General features: G+C 46.3%; 1 protein-coding gene across 1 annotated transcript; it reads right to left on the bottom strand.

The window, feature by feature from the left end:
- Window positions 1-1,001: 1,001 nt before the first annotated feature.
- Window positions 1,002-4,057, bottom strand: LOC123176990 (uncharacterized). Its single transcript, XM_044590979.1, has 2 exons — window positions 3,914-4,057; window positions 1,002-1,975 (listed from the first exon to the last, which is right to left on the bottom strand). The coding sequence occupies exon 2, from the start codon at window positions 1,963-1,965 to the stop codon at window positions 1,138-1,140; it is 828 nt and encodes a 275-aa protein (XP_044446914.1). The 5' UTR covers window positions 1,966-1,975; window positions 3,914-4,057; the 3' UTR covers window positions 1,002-1,137.
- Between the last annotated feature and the right edge of the window lie 14,609 nt (window positions 4,058-18,666).

Genomic DNA, 18,666 nt, shown 5'->3' with positions numbered 1-18,666 from the left:
TCAAAATGCACCATTCAAAGCCACATCATCATTTTTCAATCCTTTCTGACTTCATTTGTTATTTTTCATGCATTTACTAATTATTTTGAGCTATAAGACCCTAAAATTGAAAAGCATTTCAAATGAACTCTGAAAAGGTTGAAAGTTGGTATGATATCATCATTTCATCCACATAGCATGTGCAAGAAAGTTGAGAGGGTTACGGCATAAACTGGATGCACTTCGTGTACAAAATGGACAATCTCTTCCAGACGCATTTTATTTTTATTTATTTTACTGCTGCTATTTTTATTTATTTTACTGCTGATATTTTTACTTAATAAAGGTTTATTTATTGTAGTTACTATAGTTTATTTTATTTTATTTTATTAAGGTTTATTTAGTTTTATTTATTTTATTAAGGTTTATTTATTTTATAAATATAAAAAAAGAAAATAGATGCGCTTATAGAGAAAATTCAACCTAAATTCATAATCAATTTCTATGAAATTTACTGTGAATTTAGGTCAAATTCCCTGTATAAGGTCATCTATTTTCACTTTAAAAGGCAGAGAGGGACGGGCTTATAAACTGGTGTGAGCCCCCTTCGGTTGGCGAGGTGGGACTAAACACTGGCCGCAACTAGGACCAGCCCTTTAGTCCCGATTTGTGGTATGAACCGGGACTAAAGGGTGGTAGGCCAGGAGCGTGGCCCATTGGTCCCGGTTTGTACCACCAACCGGGACCAAAGGGTCCATATGAACCGGGACCAATGCCCACGAGGCCCCGGCCGGCCCCCTGGGCTCACGAACCGGGACCAATGCTCACATTAGTCCCGGTTCGTGACTGAACCGGGCTAATGTGAAAACTGTCCTGTGACCTTTGCCCCGTTTTCTACTAGTGACAGCACATACTTTATCATTTCATTCCCGTGCAAAATTAGCAACAACAAATAAGTCATCGACGAAATAGGAGGAAACAAAGGAAATTCCAATGAGACTTTGAATACTGCTCATCCTGGTGAGATGACAGTCACAATAGCAACAATTAACGCACTCTTTAAGAACACTAGAAAGAGCATTACATTTACACGCAACAGCTTGCAAGGTACCAACCAAATGAAATGAAGAGCAAATACTACTGCATAACATAACACGCTTAAACAGCATCGGGAGCACCATGAGTTGCAGCGGCATCGGCGGTGTCGTCGTCGACGCTCCCGACATGGGCGAGCAGCGCCCAGAGGAGCGTCACCAGCTCCCCGCCCCGGGCGACGGCCTCCGCGTGCTCGTCGATATTGTCACAAGCAGCGGCGACAGAGACGACTGTCTCCGACCAGAACTCCGCGAGGGCTTTCCATGCCACCTCCTCTCCTTCCGGCAGCTCCGCCAGCCGCCGCCTGAGCTCCCCGCCATCCTTGAGCACATGGTGCTTCGACTGCTCGCTCAACAGCTTGAACAGCTGCTGATGCTCTTCTTCGGGCGTTGCCGTCGACACCTGATCGCCGCCGTCCCGGAGGACACGCGTGGCATCCTTCTTCACGGCCTCGTAGATGCTCCTGCACCACACGGCATCGTCGGGTAGTAGCTCTGGAGAGTTGGCCACCAAGTAGGCGCAGTATTGTGACAAGTGAGTAGCGACGATCTCATGGTCAGAGAGAGGCTGCTTGTGGCCACGTGATCTCGCTTCAAGGATGCTTGTGGCAATATGACACACAAGCATGGCATCGGATGTGCCCTTGGCTTCTTCGAATGACCAAAGGAGGTCATCGTTGACTTGTAGCTGCAGAGGTGTTGTGCCATTGCTTCGGCGCTTGATTCTTTCGTACCTTCTCACCGTGTCAATGACGGCGGTTTTCACCGGTCTTGGCACCTTCTTCTTCTGGTCAGGCAGATGAAGGAGATGTCGAAGAAGAGCCACCGGGTTTCTCCTTGCGTGGAGCACTAGGATCGAGCACTGGTTCATCTTGTCCTCCCAATGCTTCATGATCTTGCATCTGGTACGTAGCACAAGGCCAACGCATTTACGGATCACCGAAGATTTCTGCCAAGAAGTATGCTTTACATAGCCACAAATCAGGGCTACTTTGGTCCAATTGGAGCTCATGTAAGAAGCGATCTCCCTCGCTTCAACAAGCACAACTAGTGCAACAAGTAGATATAGTGGCAAAAGGTCATAGAACAATTTTCCAAATTGCACATCTGCTCCACTCCCAGGCATATGTAGAGGATCAGATTCATGATGGTAATGCACTTGATGACAAATAATCTGCGCATAACTGAAACCTGGGATGGTAACTATGAAAATGATGATGGGGAACAAGCAGTAGCCGATACTTGAGAGTGAGATAAATACACTCACTATGGGTAGCCAACTCTTTGCATATGAGACTGGGAGGGATGTATAATAATAATCATGAAGAAATGACAGCTCATGCGCAATCACCCCAAATACCCTTTCATCATCCTTATCCTCGAGCAACACATGGCGTCTAAAATTATTGGCTTTTGCAAAGTTAGTCTCACTAACTTTGTACCTTGCAAACTGACACCGCAATAGCTTAAACATTGCAAATGAGAGGCATAGATCTTTGTGCTGGGTTGTCAGCCACGAATTTAGTGTGTCATCCAACAGCCAAACTTTGTCAATGGTCACTAAACCACTGTCGGCCATCCTTATCAAGTTGTAACCATGAGGTTGTTTCTCTACCAGCAAATTCTCCTCTCTCATAACTATAAGTGGAGGAGGTACATGCTCACTTGCTAGATTGGCATGGTGAAACATTCCATCATGCAATTGCTCCATGTATCCAACAATGAGACGAGGATTGCATCCAAGTGCTAATGATCTCTTGGCCTTGTACCATGCATAGTACTTGAAGATCAATTTGGCCAAGGTAAGAACATATGGTAGTAACAAAAGAACATACGGCAGTGCATGCCAGAAAATTCCCCCTTGCGGAGCAACCACAAAAGTTTGATAACAGTTGGTATATTCAGATGGATGTAGATATATATGATTGCATGGTGATGTAGGCGAGGTAGGAAGTCCATATTGCTTGAACAAGCTGCACTGCAGAGGGTGCAATGCTTCGACCCTCTCTATAATCGGCAGCAACTATTGCAGTGGGATTTGTACCAACCATCTGGACAAAACTAATCCACAGCATAACCAGGGGGACGTGTAAGAGTGCTTCACAGTTTGCTGTGATGACTATGTCCTTTACTGCGTAAAGGCTGATGTTGTAAGGATTCTGGATGGAAGACACGACATAGGAGACAATGGGTAGGAACAAGGTGGTGGCTCCTAGGTATATGAAGCGGATCAAAGGATGGTGTTGATAGCGATGCCGGTAGGCGCCTATCACAGCTATGACTGCCATCAAGATGGCGTTTGCCACAAGGAGAGCGTTAACACGGGATACCCCAATCCCCCTTCATGCTTGGAGAAGAACGCCAACTCATCGGAAGAGCAGTCTTGGGTAGTAGAATTTGTAGAATTCCGGGCCATGGTGTATATTGACCTAATTGTCAAATCTGAATATTAGTGAACAAGTTTTTATTGGGAAAATGTTTTAATACCATTGCCAAAATGCATCATGCCAATCAAAACTAAGGCAATAGTGTTCTCATCACTATATAATATATGACAAAACTCGACGGGTTTGACCATAGTGAAATGACTATGCTACTCTCTCCATTCCTAAATAAGTCGTTTTAGATATTCCAATACGAACTGCATACAAATGTTATAGACGTATTTTAGAGTGTAGATTCACTCATTTAGCTCTGTAGGCGGTCTATATTGGAATCTCTAAAAAGACTTAAATTTAGGAACGGATGGAGGCTAGGATGTTAGGATGTCCAAGAGGGACACTCCGACTGCTTGATGTGAAAATAAATAGACAAATAAATAAAGGGCAATTAGGATTTACCTCCCACCTCGGTGGCGGACGATTGAGCGGAGACTGCGGACGAAGACGTGCACTTCCTGCTCCTGCTCCTGCTCCCTGGGATGATGTTGCTGTATGAGTCGTGAGTCCTGACTCGCGAGTAATTTAGTCGTGAGGATGGATAGATTGCACAGGCTGCGCATGCTGCGCGGACGGTATTTAACATGCTTGCAAAGGCCTGGATATATGCTCCATGTGGAGTACGTAGTACCTTGCTTCTTTCAGCCGCAGAGTATGGGAATTCCGAATCGCTCCTTTCTCCTTAACACGCAAAGGTGGGCAACCGAAGATAAGTTTCCAGCTTATTAGCTCGCTTTGCTTTGCTACACGCGTGCCTGCTGCTTTGGATCTTTCCTGTTTTAGGTGCGCTAAAGTAAGCGACTGGTGGTCGCTATCTACAGTTAGATTGGTTCCTTGCTTTTGTCCTGGCCCCGGACTGTTGGCTTCCATTTTTAGATCGGGAGCGAGTGCTTCTTTCAGCTGGCTACCGGGCCGACTCTCTTCGTCGCCCGTTGCATGCACAAATAGCATCTCCCTAGGTGTGACGGAGATGGTAGATAAGATATAAAGGCATCTCTAAGTCGGACCCGTAAATCGCCCGCATCCGTTTAGGTTGCGCTGTCCAGGCCATCAGAGCTATCCAACGCGGCTCTGTATCGACCCGTGGGGCGGTTTGGACGTGATTTCTCCCGCAAACCGAAGACAAAAGTGAGGGAGGTTTGCGGGAGTTCGGACACGCGAAACGTACGAATCCGACACCTCGGCCCACCCAAAACCCTCCCCGGACCACGCGACTTCACCCTCCTCATTTTCTCTCCTTCCTTCTTTCTCTCTTGCCTTCGGTGCCGCTCCACCACCCCGGCCACCACGCCACACCCCTACTGGAACTCTGTGTCTCCATCACCTCCGGCGCTCCAGCAGGGCTCCCCACCGCTTCTTCTCCGTCTCCGTTCAACCCTGTGTCCTCCAACCGCCCCGCCAGGTACCATCCTCTACAGTGCCCGGCAACTGTTCGATGAATTGCCGGTGCTGAAAATAGTTGTCCCTTCTTCTTTTTAGCAATGGATTCCAATTTGGAGTACATATACGACAATATGTTGAGTCGTTCGACGGCTCGTCGGACCAGGAGGAGTACTCCGATGAGACGGCGATGATCTTGGCGGTCCTTGAAGACACGGAGCGTGTGGAGGAGCATGTTCTCAATTTCAAGGGCTCGATCAAGGGTCATCGGGTGCTCAACCGTAACAGGGTGTGCGGGCATTTGACACTGATGGCCGACTACTTATCCCTCGATGCACTATTCTCTGACCATTTTCGCCGGCATTTTCGGATGCGCAAGACTGTCTTCGATCATTTGTACCATGGCGTCGGGTCCTACGATGACTACTTCATCCTGAAGAAGGACACCATGGGAACGATTGGCTTGTCTGGTTACCAGAAGTGCACGGCCGCACTCCGGATGCTTTCATATGGCACGGCCGCTGATTCGTGGGACGAGTACCTACGGATGTCTGAGAGCACATGCGTAGATGCCATGGTCAGGTTTGCAACTGCCGTGGTCGAGGTGTTCGGACCTTAGTACCTAAGAGAACCAATTGTAGTAGACACCGAGAGGCCCTTGACAATCTCAGAAGTAAGAGGGTGGTCAGGTTTGCTTGGATCGCTTGGCTGCATGCATTGGAAATGGAAGAACTGCCCGAAAGCTTTACAAGTGCAATATCAAGGTCATGTTAAGAAGCCCACCATCATTCTTGAAGCAGTTGCATCACATGATCTTTGGATTTGGCACACTTTCTTTTGCATGCCCGGGTCTCACAATGACATCAATGTGCTGCAACGATCGTCGTTGTTTGCCAGGCTGAGTCAAGGAAAAGCTTCTCCTTGCCACTATACTGTCAATGGACATGAGTACAACATGGGCTACTGTCTGGTTGACGGTATCTATCCTCCCTGGGCTACTTTTTTCAGCACCATCTCAAATCTAGTTGGCCAGAAAATGACTCACTTTGCCCAAAGACAAGAAGCAGCTAGAAAGGATGTCGAGAGGGTATTTGGAGTTCTGTAGGCCCGTTTTGCAGTTGTTCTTGGACCAGCAAAACAATGGGATCTGGAGACCTTGTGGGAGGTGATGACATTGTTGGGAAACGTAGCATGCAATTTCAAAAAAATTCCTACGCTCACGCAAGATCTATCTAGGAGATGCATAGCAACGAGAGGGGGAGAGTGTGTCCACATACCCTCGTAGACCGAAAGCGGAAGCGTTTGACAACGCGGTTGATGTAGTCGAACTTCTTCTCGTTCAGACCAATCAAGCACGGAACGTACGACACCTCCGAGTTCTGCACACGTCCGGCTCGATGACATCCCTCGAACTCTTGATCTAGCAAAGTGTCGAGGGAGAGTTCCGTCAGCACGACGGCGTGGTGACGGTGATGGTGAAGTGATCCGCGCAGGGCTTCGCCTAAGCACTACGTGAATATGACCGGAGGCGTAAACTGTGGAGGGGGGCGCCGCACACGGCTAACAATGTTTTGTTGTTCGTTCTAGCGGTGCCCCCCTCATATATATAGGTTGGAGGGGTGGAGAGGCAGCCAAGGAGGCGCCCCAAGTAGGAGGAATCCTACTTGGGCACCTCCCAATTTGGCCTCCCCCTTTTCCTATTCCTATTCGGAGTAGGAAGGGAAGAGGGGGAAGGGGAAATCCTATTCCCTTTTTCCTTTCCTCCTTCCCCTTTCCTTCTCCAATTTGTCCAGCCCATATGGGGGGGCGCACCAGCCCCTTTGTGGCTGGTGTGTTTCCCCTCTTGGCCCATAAGGCCCATATAGTTTGCCAGGGGTAGCCCCAGAACACTTCCGATGTCTGAATACTATTGTCCTATATATGAATCTTTACCTATCGAACATTTCGAGACTCCTCTTCATGTCCGTGACTCATCCGGGACTCCGGACAACATTCGATCACCAAATCACATAACTCATATAATACAAATCGTCATCGAACGTTAAGCGTGCGGACCCTACGGGTTCGAGAACTATGTAGACATGACCGAGACACCTCTCCGGTCAATAACCAATAGCGGAACCTAGATGCTCATATTGGCTCCCACATATTCTACGAAGGTCTTTATCGGTCAAACCGTTATGACAACATACGTTATTCCCTTTGTCATCGGTATGTTACTTGCCCGAGATTCGATCGTCGGTATCTTCATACCTACTTCAATCTCGTTACCGGCAAGTCTCTTTACTCGTTTCGTAATACATCATCCCGCAACTAACTCATTAGTCACATTGCTTGCAAGGATTATTATGATGTGCATTACCGAGAGGGCCCAGAGATACCTCACTAGTAGAAAAAGGGTCAAATGTGAGACACATTAGTCCCGGTTTGAATTTGAGCCGGCACTAATGTGTCCATTAGTGCCGGTTCCAACGGCTAGGCGGGAGGAACTCTTTAGTACCGGTTCGTAGCGAACTTTTAGCACCAGTTCGTGCCACGAGCCGGTACTAAAGAGAGTGGTGGCAGGATGTTGTCAGTCTGGGGCCCCTCCAGACTAAAGGTCGTCCTACATAAACCCTTCGTCCACCCGAGCTCGCTCTGTTCTTCCCCTTTCCCCTCTCCTCTCTGTTCTTCCCCTCTTCCTCTCGAGCTCGTCACACATTTTGCCCAAAATTTGTCAAGATTTGAAGGCCCCCATCCATTCAAATGATCACAAAGGTTAGCAACTTTGTCCTTTCATCTCTCATTGCTAGATTAGCTCTTGCAATGCTTTATATAGTGATTAATTTGTGAGTTTAGTAATTTGGGAGGAATTATATGTGCTAGTATTTGATTTATATGCAATTTGAGGTAAAAAAAATAACACTGAGTTTGCATATGTAGGTGTGGTTTACTTAGTGCCTTCTAAATCTCTGTCGTAACCACCGTCGATCGCCCGCACCGTCCCGTCGCCGGCACCACCTTGTGGTGAGCCTCTTGTTCATGAATTTTTTATATAAAAAATTGATGTTTGTGTGATTTGGATATAGTTACTCGTATAATTATCTTACCCGTACATTGTTTGTTATACATAGTGCCATGGTTTTGATATCCGTCCCCGTCGGCCCTCGTCCTTGTTATGATTCGGATATGGTATATTCTCTTTTAAAACTGTTTGTTGCATTTCGTGTTTATGACAAATTATGCCCATCAAGTTGACATAGATATTTTTATCTAGGAGGTATGTGAACCGGAAATTCCAATCAACCCTATTGTCGAGAGGTTAAATATAGTTGAAAGAGAAAACTAGTTTGAAAGAAAAATTGAAAAGAATTGAGGGGGAGAAGATGGAATTGGAGTTGCATGTTGCCGATGTCATCGATGATCACAAGATCAAGATGGAGAAAATGCGCTTGAAGATTAGAAAGATTAGAAAATATGCCATTGATAGTGAGGCTTGGTATCATTATGTTGTTGGATCAATTGTTACCTTAGTTGCGATCTTGATCGCATTTGTTGTTGCATTTAAATGCTTTAGCTAGAGAATTATTTGTTTGTTGCATTTAAGTGTTGTATGAACTTTATGTATGAACTTGTATTAATTTGGTCTTTTCGGGATTGTGTAATGAAGATGAGCCGACAATGGATGTACGATGACCGATGCTCTCCCGAGTTCATTAATGGCGTGCAAACTTTTCTGCTTGCGGCTGAGGCAAACAAGCGGGCGGATGGTTTTATGCCTTGTCCATGTGCTGGCTGTAAGAATGATCATAATTACTCTAAGTCAAGAACCATTCACGTCCACCTGTTTGAGTCCGGTTTCATGCCCCACTATAATATTTGGACCAAGCACGGAGAAAGAGGGGTTATGATGGAAGACAATGAAGAAGAAGAGGACGACGACAGCTATCCTGGCCATGGGTTCCCTGAATACGATGATACAACAATGGGGGAAGAAGCTGAGCCAGCAATGCGGGAAGAAGCTGAAGAAGAGGCATCAGATGAGCCCGCTGATGATCTAGGTCAGGCCATTGCCGATGCAAAGATAAACTGCGCAAGTGATTTTGAGAAGAAGAAGTTGCAGCGCATGTTAGAGGATCACAAGAAATTGTTGTACCCGAATTGCGAAGCTGACAAGAAAAAGTTGGGCACCACACTGGAATTGCTGCAATGGAAGGCAGAGAATGGTGTATCTGACAAGGGATTTGGAAAGTTGCTGGTAATAATAAAGAATATGCTTCCAAAGGACAACGAATTGCCCGAGAGTACGTACGAAGCAAAGAAGGTTGTCGGCCCTCTAGCGTTAGAGGTGCAGAAGATACATGCATGCCCTAATGACTGCATCCTCTACCGGGGTGAGTACGAGGATTTGAACGCTTGCCCGGTATGCGGTTCATTGCGCTATAAGATCATCCGCGATGACCCTGGTGATGTCGAGGGCGAGCGCCCCAGGAAGAAGATTCCTGCCAAGGTGATGTGGTATGCTCCTATAATACCACGGTTGAAACGTTTGTTCCAAAACAAAGAGCATGCCAAGGCGATGCGATGGCACAGAGAAAACCGTAAGAAAGACGGAAAGTTGAGAGTACCCGCTGACGGGTCGCAGTGGAGAAAAATCGAGAGAAAGTACAGGAAGAAGTTTGCAGGTGACGCAAGGAACGTATGGTTTGGTCTAAGCGCAGATGGCATTAATCCTTTTGGGGAGCAGAGCAGCAACCATAGCACCTGGCCTGTGACTCTATGTTTGTATAACCTTCCTCCTTGGTTGTGCATGAAGCGGAAGTTCATTATGATGCCAGTGCTCATCCAAGGCCCTAAGCAACCCGACAATGACATTGACGTGTACCTAAGGCCATTAGTTGAAGAACTCTTACAGCTGTGGAATGGAACAGGTGTACGTGCGTGGGATGAGCACGCACAGGAAGAATTTGACCTAAAGGCGTTGCTGTTCGTGACCATCAATGATTGGCCTGCTCTCAGTAATCTTTCAGGACAGACAAACAAGGGATACCGCGCATGCACACACTGTTTGGATGATACCGACAGTATATATTTGGATAATTGTAGGAAGAATGTGTACCTGGGACATCGTCGATTTCTTCCGAGCAGGCATCCCATAAGAAAGATAGGCAAGCATTTCAAAGGTGAGGCAGGTCACCGGACGAAGCCTCGCCACCGTACTGGTGGTGATGTACATGATATGGTCAAGGATTTGAAGGTAGTCTTTGGAAAGGGTCCTGGCGGACAACCTGTTCCAAATGACGCTGACGGACGCGCACCCATGTGGAAGAAGAAATCTATATTTTGGGACCTGCCCTATTGGAAAGACCTAGAGGTCCGCTCCGCAATCGACGTGATGCATGTGACGAAGAATCTTTGCGTGACCCTGCTTGGCTTCTTGGGCGTGTATGGGAAGACAAAAGATACACCTGAGGCACGGGAGGATCAGCAACGTATGCACGGAAAAGACGACATACATCAGGGTCATGCCAGCTACGCTCTTACCAAAGAGGAGAAGGAAATCTTCTTTGAATGCATGCTCAGTATTAAGGTACCGTCTGGCTTCCCGTCGAATATAAAGGGAATAATAAATATGGCAGAGAAAAAGTTCCAGAACCTAAAGTCTCATGACTGCCACATGATTATGACGCAACTGCTTCCGGTTGCATTGAGGGGGCTTCTACCGGAAAACGTTCGATTAGCCATTGTGAAGCTATGTGCATTCCTCAATGCAATCTCTCAGAAGGTAATCGATCCAGAAATCATACCAAGGTTAAAGAATGATTTGGTGCAATGTCTTGTCAGTTTCGAATTGGTGTTCCTACCATCCTTCTTCAACATCATGACGCACGTCCTAGTTCACCTATGCGAAGAGATTAACGTTTTGAGTCCTGTATTTCTACACAATATGTTCCCCTTTGAGAGGTTCATGGGAGTCTTAAAGAAATATGTTCATAACCGTGCTAGGCCAGAAGGAAGCATCTCCAAGGGCCATGAAAATGAGGAGGTCATTGAGTTTTGTATTGACTTTATTCCTGACCTTAAGCCGATTGGTGTTCCTGAATCGCGGCATAAGGGCAGACTGGATGGAAAAGGCATGCTAGGAGGGAATCAAATAATATGTATGGACAGACATTCTCTCACTGAAGCACACTACATAGTTCTACAGAATTTCGCCTTGGTGGCTCAGTATATGGACGAACACAAGAATTTTCTACGCTCCAAACACCCGGAGCGGTCTGATGACTGGATTACACGTGAACAAACAAGGAGTTTCGCCGGCTGGTTGTAGACACGTACCATGCATGACGCCTCTATTGAAGATGACCTGTACTCGCTGTCCCAGTTACCATCTTCGAATATAATGACTTTCAAAGGGTACGAGATAAATGGTAATACATTTTACACGATCGCCCAAGATAAGAAGAGCACCAACCAAAACAGTGGTGTCCGCTTTGATGCAGCAACCAAGACGGGAAAGGAAACATGTTATGGTTACATAGAGGACATATGGGAACTTGACTATGGACGTGGTTTGAAGGTCCCTTTGTTTCGGTGCAAATGGGTCAATATGACACGAGGCGGGGTAACGGAAGACCCGCAGTACGGAATGACAACAGTGGATCTCAACAATCTTGCGTATGCAGACGAACCATTCGTCCTAGCCAATGATGTGGCACAGGTTTTCTATGTGAAGGACATGTCTGTTGGGGATCGTAGCAGAAATTTAAAATTTTCTACGTATCACCAAGATCAATCTATGGAGTCATCTAGCAACGAGAGAGAGGGGAGTGCATCTACATACCCTTGTAGATCGCGCGCGGAAGCGTTCAAGAGAACGGGGTTGATGGAGTCGTACTCGTCGTGATCCAAATCACCGATGATCCTAGCGCCGAACGGACGGCACCTCCGCATTCAACACACGTACGGAGCGGGGACGTCTCCTCCTTCTTGATCCAGCAAGGGGGGAGGAGAAGTTGATGGAGATCCAGCAGCACGACGGCGTGGTGGTGGAAGTAGCGGGATCCCGGCAGGGCTTTGCCAAGCGCAAGCGGGGAGGAAGAGGTGTCACGGGAGGGAGGGAGGCGCCAGGGCTTGGGGTGCTGCTCCCATGCGCCTCCCCACTATATATAGGGGTGGAGGGGGCTGGTTTCTTGCCCTCCAAGTCCATTGGGGCGTTGGCAAAGGTGGGGGAAAGAAATCCCATCATTTCCCTTCCCCACCGATTGTTATCCCCCTTTTTTAGGGATCTTGATCTTATCCCTTCGGGATATGATCTTATTCTTTCTAAGGTGGGATCTTGGTGCGCCTTGACCAGGGGTGTGGGGCCTTTCCCCCACTACCCACGTTCATGTGCGTCCCCCCATGCAGGTGGGCCCCACTTCGAAACCTTCTAGAACCTTCCCGGTACAATACCGAAAAATCCCGAACATTTTTGAGTGGCCAAAATAGGACTTCCCATATATAAATCTTTACCTCCGGACCATTCCGGAACTCCTCGTGACGTCCGGGACCTCATCCGGGACTCCGAACAACTTTCGATTAACCACATACTAATATCTCTACAACTCTAGCGTCACCGAACCTTAAGTGTGTAGACCCTACGGGTTCGGGAGACATGCAGACATGACCGAGACGACTCTCCGGTCAATAACCAACAGCGGGATCTGGATACCCATGTTGGCTCCCACATGTTCCATGATGATCTCATCGGATGAACCACGATGTCGAGGATTCAATCAATCCCGTATAAAATTTCCTTTGTCAATCGGTACGTTACTTGCCCGAGATTCGATCGTCGGTATCCCAATACCTTGTTCAATCTCGTTACCGGCAAGTCACTTTACTCGTACCGTAATGCATGATCCCGTGACCAAACACTTGGTCACATTGAGCTCATTATGATGATGCATTACCGAGTGGGCCCAGAGATACCTCTCCGTCATACGGAGTGACAAATCCCAGTCTCGATTCGTGCCAACCCAACAGACACTTTCGGAGATACCCGTAGTGCACCTTTATAGCCACCCAGTTACGTTGTGACGTTTGGCACACCCAAAGCACTCCTATGGTATCCGGGAGTTGCACAATCTCATGGTCTAAGGAAATGATACTTGACATTTGGAAAAGCTCTAGCAAACGAACTACACGATCTTGTGCTATGCTTAGGATTGGGTCTTGTCCATCACATCATTCTCCTAATGATGTGATCCCGTTATCAATGACATCCAATGTCCATAGTCAGGAAACCATGACTATCTGTTGATCAACGAGCTAGTCAACTAGAGGCTCACTAGGGACATGTTGTGGTCTATGTATTCACACATGTATTACAATTTCCGGATAACGCAATTATAGCATGAACAATAGACAATTATCATGAACAAGGAAATATAATAATAACCATTTTATTATTGCCTCTAGGGCATATTTCCAACAGTCTCCCACTTGCACTAGAGTCAATAATCTAGTTACATTGTGATGAATCGAACACCCATAGAGTTCTTGTATTGATCATGTTTTGCTCTAGGGAGAGGTTTAGTCAACGGATCTGCTACATTCAGGTCCGTATGTACTTTACAAATATCTATGTCTCCATTTTGAACATTTTCACGAATGGAGTTGAAGCGACGCTTGATATGCCTGGTCTTCCTGTGAAACCTGGGCTCCTTGGCAAGGGCAATAGCTCCAGTGTTGTCACAGAAGAGAGTCATCGGGCCCGACGCATTGGGAATAACTGCTAGGTCGGTAATGAACTCCTTCACCCAGATTGCTTCTTGTGATGCCTCTGAGGCCGCCATGTATTCAGCTTCACATGTAGATCCCGCCACAACGCTTTGCTTGCAACTGCACCAGCTTACTGCCCCACCATTCAAAATATACACGTATCTGGTTTGTGACTTAGAGTCATCCAGATCTGTGTCGAAACTAGCATCGACGTAACCCTTTACGACGAGCTCTTCGTCACCTCCATAAACGAGAAACATATCCTTAGTCCTCTTCAGGTACTTCAGGATATTCTTGACCGCTGTCCAGTGTTCCATGCTGGGATTACTTTGGTACCTTCCTACCAAACTTACGGCAAGGTTTACATCAGGTCTGGTACACAGCATGGCATACATAATAGACCCTATGGCCGAGGCATAGGGGACGACACTCATCTTTTCTCTATCTTCTGCCGTGGTCGGGCATTGAGCCGTGCTCAATTGCACACCTTGAAATACAGGCAAGAACCCCTTCTTGGACTGATCCATATTGAACTTCTTCAATATCTTGCCAAGGTACGTACTTTGTGAAAGACCAATGAGGCGTCTTGATCTATCTCTATAGATCTTGATGCCTAATATATAAGCAGCTTCTCCAAGGTCCTTCATTGAAAAACACTTGTTCAAGTAGGCCTTTATGCTTCCCAAGAATTCTATATCATTTCCCATCAACAGTATGTCATCCACATATAATATGAGAAATGCTACAGAGCTCCCACTCACTTTCTTGTAAACACAGGCTTCTCCATAAGTCTGTGTAAACCCAAACGCTTTGATCATCTCATCAAATCGAATGTTCCAACTCCGAGATGCTTGCACCAGCCCATAGATGGAGCGCTGGAGCTTGCATACCTTGTTAGCATTCTTAGGATCGACAAAACCTTCCGGCTGCATCATATACAATTCTTCCTTAAGAAAGCCGTTAAGGAATGCCTTTTTGACGTCCATTTGCCATATCTCATAATCATAGTATGCGGCAATTGCTAACATGATTCGGACGGACTTCAGCTTCGCTACGGGTGAGAAAGTCTCATCGTAGTCAACCCCTTGAACTTGTCGATAACCCTTAGCGACAAGTCGAGCTTTATAGATGGTAACATTACCATCCGCGTCTGTCTTCTTCTTAAAGATCCATTTGTTTTCTATCGCTCGCCGATCATCGGGCAAGTCTGTCAAAGTCCACACTTTGTTTTCATACATGGATCCTATCTCGGATTGCATGGCTTCAAGCCATTTGTCGGAATCTGGGCCCGCCATTGCTTCTTCATAGTTCGAAGGTTCACCGTTGTCTAACAACATGATTTCCAAGACAGGGTTGCCGTACCACTCTGGTGCGGAACGTGTCCTTGTGGACCTATGAAGTTCAGTAGGAGCTTGATCCGAAGTACCTTGATCATCATCATCATTAACTTCCTCTCTAGTCGGTGCAGGCACCACAGGAACATCTTCCTGAGCTGCGCTACTTTCCGGTTCAAGAGGTAGTACTTCATCAAGTTCCACTTTCCTCCCACTTACTTCTTTCGAGAGAAACTCTTTCTCCAGAAAGGACCCGTTCTTGTCAACAAAGATCTTGCCTTCGGATCTGAGGTAGAAGGTATACCCAATGGTTTCCTTAGGGTATCCTATGAAGACGCATTTTTCCGACTTGGGTTCGAGCTTTTCAGGTTGAAGTTTCTTGACATAAGCATCGCATCCCCAAACTTTTAGAAACGACAGCTTAGGTTTCTTCCCAGACCATAATTCATATGGTGTCGTCTCAACAGATTTCGACGGAGCCCTATTTAAAGTGAATGCGGCAGTCTCTAAAGCATAGCCCCAAAATGAGAGCGGTAGATCGGTAAGAGACATCATAGATCGCACCATATCCAATAGAGTGCGATTACGACGTTCGGACACACCATTTCGCTGAGGTGTTCCAGGCGGCGTGAGTTGTGAAACTATTCCACATTTCCTTAAGTGTGTGCCAAATCCGTGACTCAAATATTCCCCTCCACGATCTGATCGTAAGAACTTTATTTTCCTGTCACATTGATTCTCAACCTCACTCTGAAATTCCTTGAACTTTTCAAAGGTCTCAGACTTGTGTTTCATTAGGTAGACATACCCATATCTACTCAAGTCATCAGTGAGAGTGAGAACATAACGATAGCCACCGCGAGCCTCAACACTCATTGGACCGCACACATCAGTATGTATGATTTCCAATAAGTTGGTTGCTCGCTCCATTGTTCCGGAGAACGGAGTCTTGGTCATCTTACCCATGAGGCATGGTTCGCACGTGTCAAATGATTCGTAATCAAGAGACTCCAAAAGTCCATCTGCATGGAGCTTCTTCATGCGTTTGACACCAATGTGACCAAGACGGCAGTGCCACAAGTATGTGGGACTATCATTATCAACCTTACATCTTTTGGTATTCACACTATGAATATGTGTAACACTACGTTCGAGATTCATTAAGAATAAACCATTAACCAGCGGGGCATGACCATGAAACATATCTCTCATATAAATAGAACAACCATTATTCTCGGATTTAAATGAGTAGCCATCTCGAATTAAACGAGATCCTGATACAATGTTCATGCTCAAAGCTGGCACTAAATAAAAATTATTGAGGTTTAAAACTAATCCCGTAGGTAAATGTAGAGGTAGCGTGCCGACGGCGATCACATCGACCTTGGAACCATTCCCGACGCGCATCGTCACCTCGTCCTTTGCCAGTCTCCGTTTATTCCGCAGCTCCTGCTTTGAGTTACAAATATGAGCAACCGCACCGGTATCAAATACCCAGGAGCTACTACGACTGCTGGTAAGGTACACATCAATAACATGTATATCACATATACCTTTGGTGTTGCCGGCCTTCTTGTCCGCTAAGTACTTGGGGCAGTTCCGCTTCCAGTGACCACTTCCCTTGCAATAAAAGCACTCAGTCTCAGGCTTGGGCCCATTCTTTGGCTTCTTCCCGGCAACTGGCTTACCGGGCGCGGCAACTCCCTTGCCGTACTTCTTGAAGTTCTTCTTACCCTTGCCTTTCTTGAACTTAGTGGTTTTATTCATCAACACTTGATGTTCCTTTTTGATCTCCACCTCCGCTGATTTCAGCATTGAATATACCTCAGGAATGGTCTTTTCCATCCCCTGCATATTGAAGTTCATCACAAAGCTCTTGTAGCTCAGTGGAAGCGACTGAAGGATTCTGTCAATGACCGCGTCATCCGGGAGATTAACTCCCAGCTGAGTCAAGCGGTTGTGTAACCCAGACATTTTGAGTATGTGCTCACTGACAGAACTATTTTCATCCATCTTACAACTGAAGAACTTGTCGGAGACTTCATATCTCTCGACCCGGGCATGAGCTTGGAAAACCATTTTCAGCTCTTCAAACATCTCATATGCTCCGTGTTGCTCAAAATGCTTTTGGAGCCCCGGTTCTAAGCTGTAAAGCATGCCGCACTGAACGAGGGAGTAATCATCAGCACGCTGCTGCCAAGCATTCATAACGTCTTGGTTCTCTGGGATGGGTGCGTCACCTAGCGGTGCTTCTAGGACATACTCTTTCTTGGCAGCTATGAGGATGATCCTCAGGTTCCGGACCCAGTCCGTATAGTTGCTGCCATCATCTTTCAGCTTGGTTTTCTCTAGGAACGCGTTGAAGTTGAGGGCAACATTAGCGTGGGCCATTTGATCTACAAGACATATTGTAAAGATTTTAGACTAAGTTCATGATAATTAAGTTCATCTAATCAAATTATTCAATGAACTCCCACTCAGATAGACATCACTCTAGTCATCTAGTGAAACATGATCCGAGTCAACTAGGCCGTGTCCGATCATCACGTGAGACGGACTAGTCAACATCGGTGAACATCTTCATGTTGATCGTATCTTCTATACGACTCATGCTCGACCTTTCGGTCTTCCGTGTTCCGAGGCCATGTCTGTACATGCTAGGCTCGTCAAGTCAACCTAAGTGTATTGCGTGTGTAAATCTGGTTTATACCCGTTGTATTCGAACGTTACAATCTATCACACCCGATCATCACTTGGTGCTTCGAAACAATGAACCTTCGCAACGGTGCACAGTTAGGGGGAACACTTTCTTGAAATTATTGCGAGGGATCATCTTATTTAAGCTACCGTCGTTCTAAGCAAATAAGATGTAAAACATGATAAACATCACATGCAATCAAATAGTGACATGATATGGCCAGTATCATATTGCTCCTTTGATCTCCATCTTCGGGGCGCCATGATCATCTTCGTCACCGGCATGACACCATGATCTCCATCATCGTGTCTTCATGAAGTTGTCACGCCAATGATTACTTCTACTTCTATGGCTAACGTGTTTAGCAATAAAGTAAAGTAATTTACATGGCGTTATTCAATGACACGCAGGTCATACAAAAATAAAGACAACTCCTATGGCTCCTGCCGGTTGTCATACTCATCGACATGCAAGTCGTGATTCCTATTACCAGAACATGATCAATCTCATACATCACATATATTTCATTCATCACATCCTTTTGGCCATATCACATCACAAGGCATATGCTGCAAAAACAAGTTAGACGTCCTCTAATTGTTGTTGCATGTTTTTACGTGGCTTCTATAGGTTTCTAGCAAGAACGTTTCTTACCTACGTAAAACCACAACGTGCTATGCCAACTTCTATTTACCCTTCATAAGGACCCTTTTAATCGAATCCGATTCGACTAAAGTGGGAGAGACAGACACCCGCTAGCCACCTTATGCAACTAGTGCATGTCAGTCGGTGGAAACTGTCTCACGTAAGCGTACGTGTAAGGTCGGTCCGGGCCACTTCATCCCACGATGCCGCCGAAACAAGATAATACTAGTAGTGGCAAGAAAATTGACAATATCTACGCCCACAACAAGTTTGTGTTCTACTCGTGCATAGAAACTACGCATAGACCTAGCTCATGATGCCACTGTTGGGGATCGTAGCAGAAATTTAAAATT

The sequence above is a fragment of the Triticum aestivum genome, chromosome 1D, assembly GCF_018294505.1.
Source record: "Triticum aestivum cultivar Chinese Spring chromosome 1D, IWGSC CS RefSeq v2.1, whole genome shotgun sequence".
In the NCBI taxonomy this organism is placed as follows: Eukaryota; Viridiplantae; Streptophyta; class Magnoliopsida; order Poales; family Poaceae; genus Triticum; species Triticum aestivum.
The sequence above is the reverse complement of the archived record's forward strand: the minus strand, read 5'-3'. Positions and strand labels throughout refer to the sequence as shown.

What these genes read in the sequence shown, in the direction of transcription:
- LOC123176990 (XM_044590979.1), bottom strand. Translation starts at nt 1,965, where the DNA reads ATGAAGCATTGGGAGGACAAGATGAACCAGTGCTCGATCCTAGTGCTC.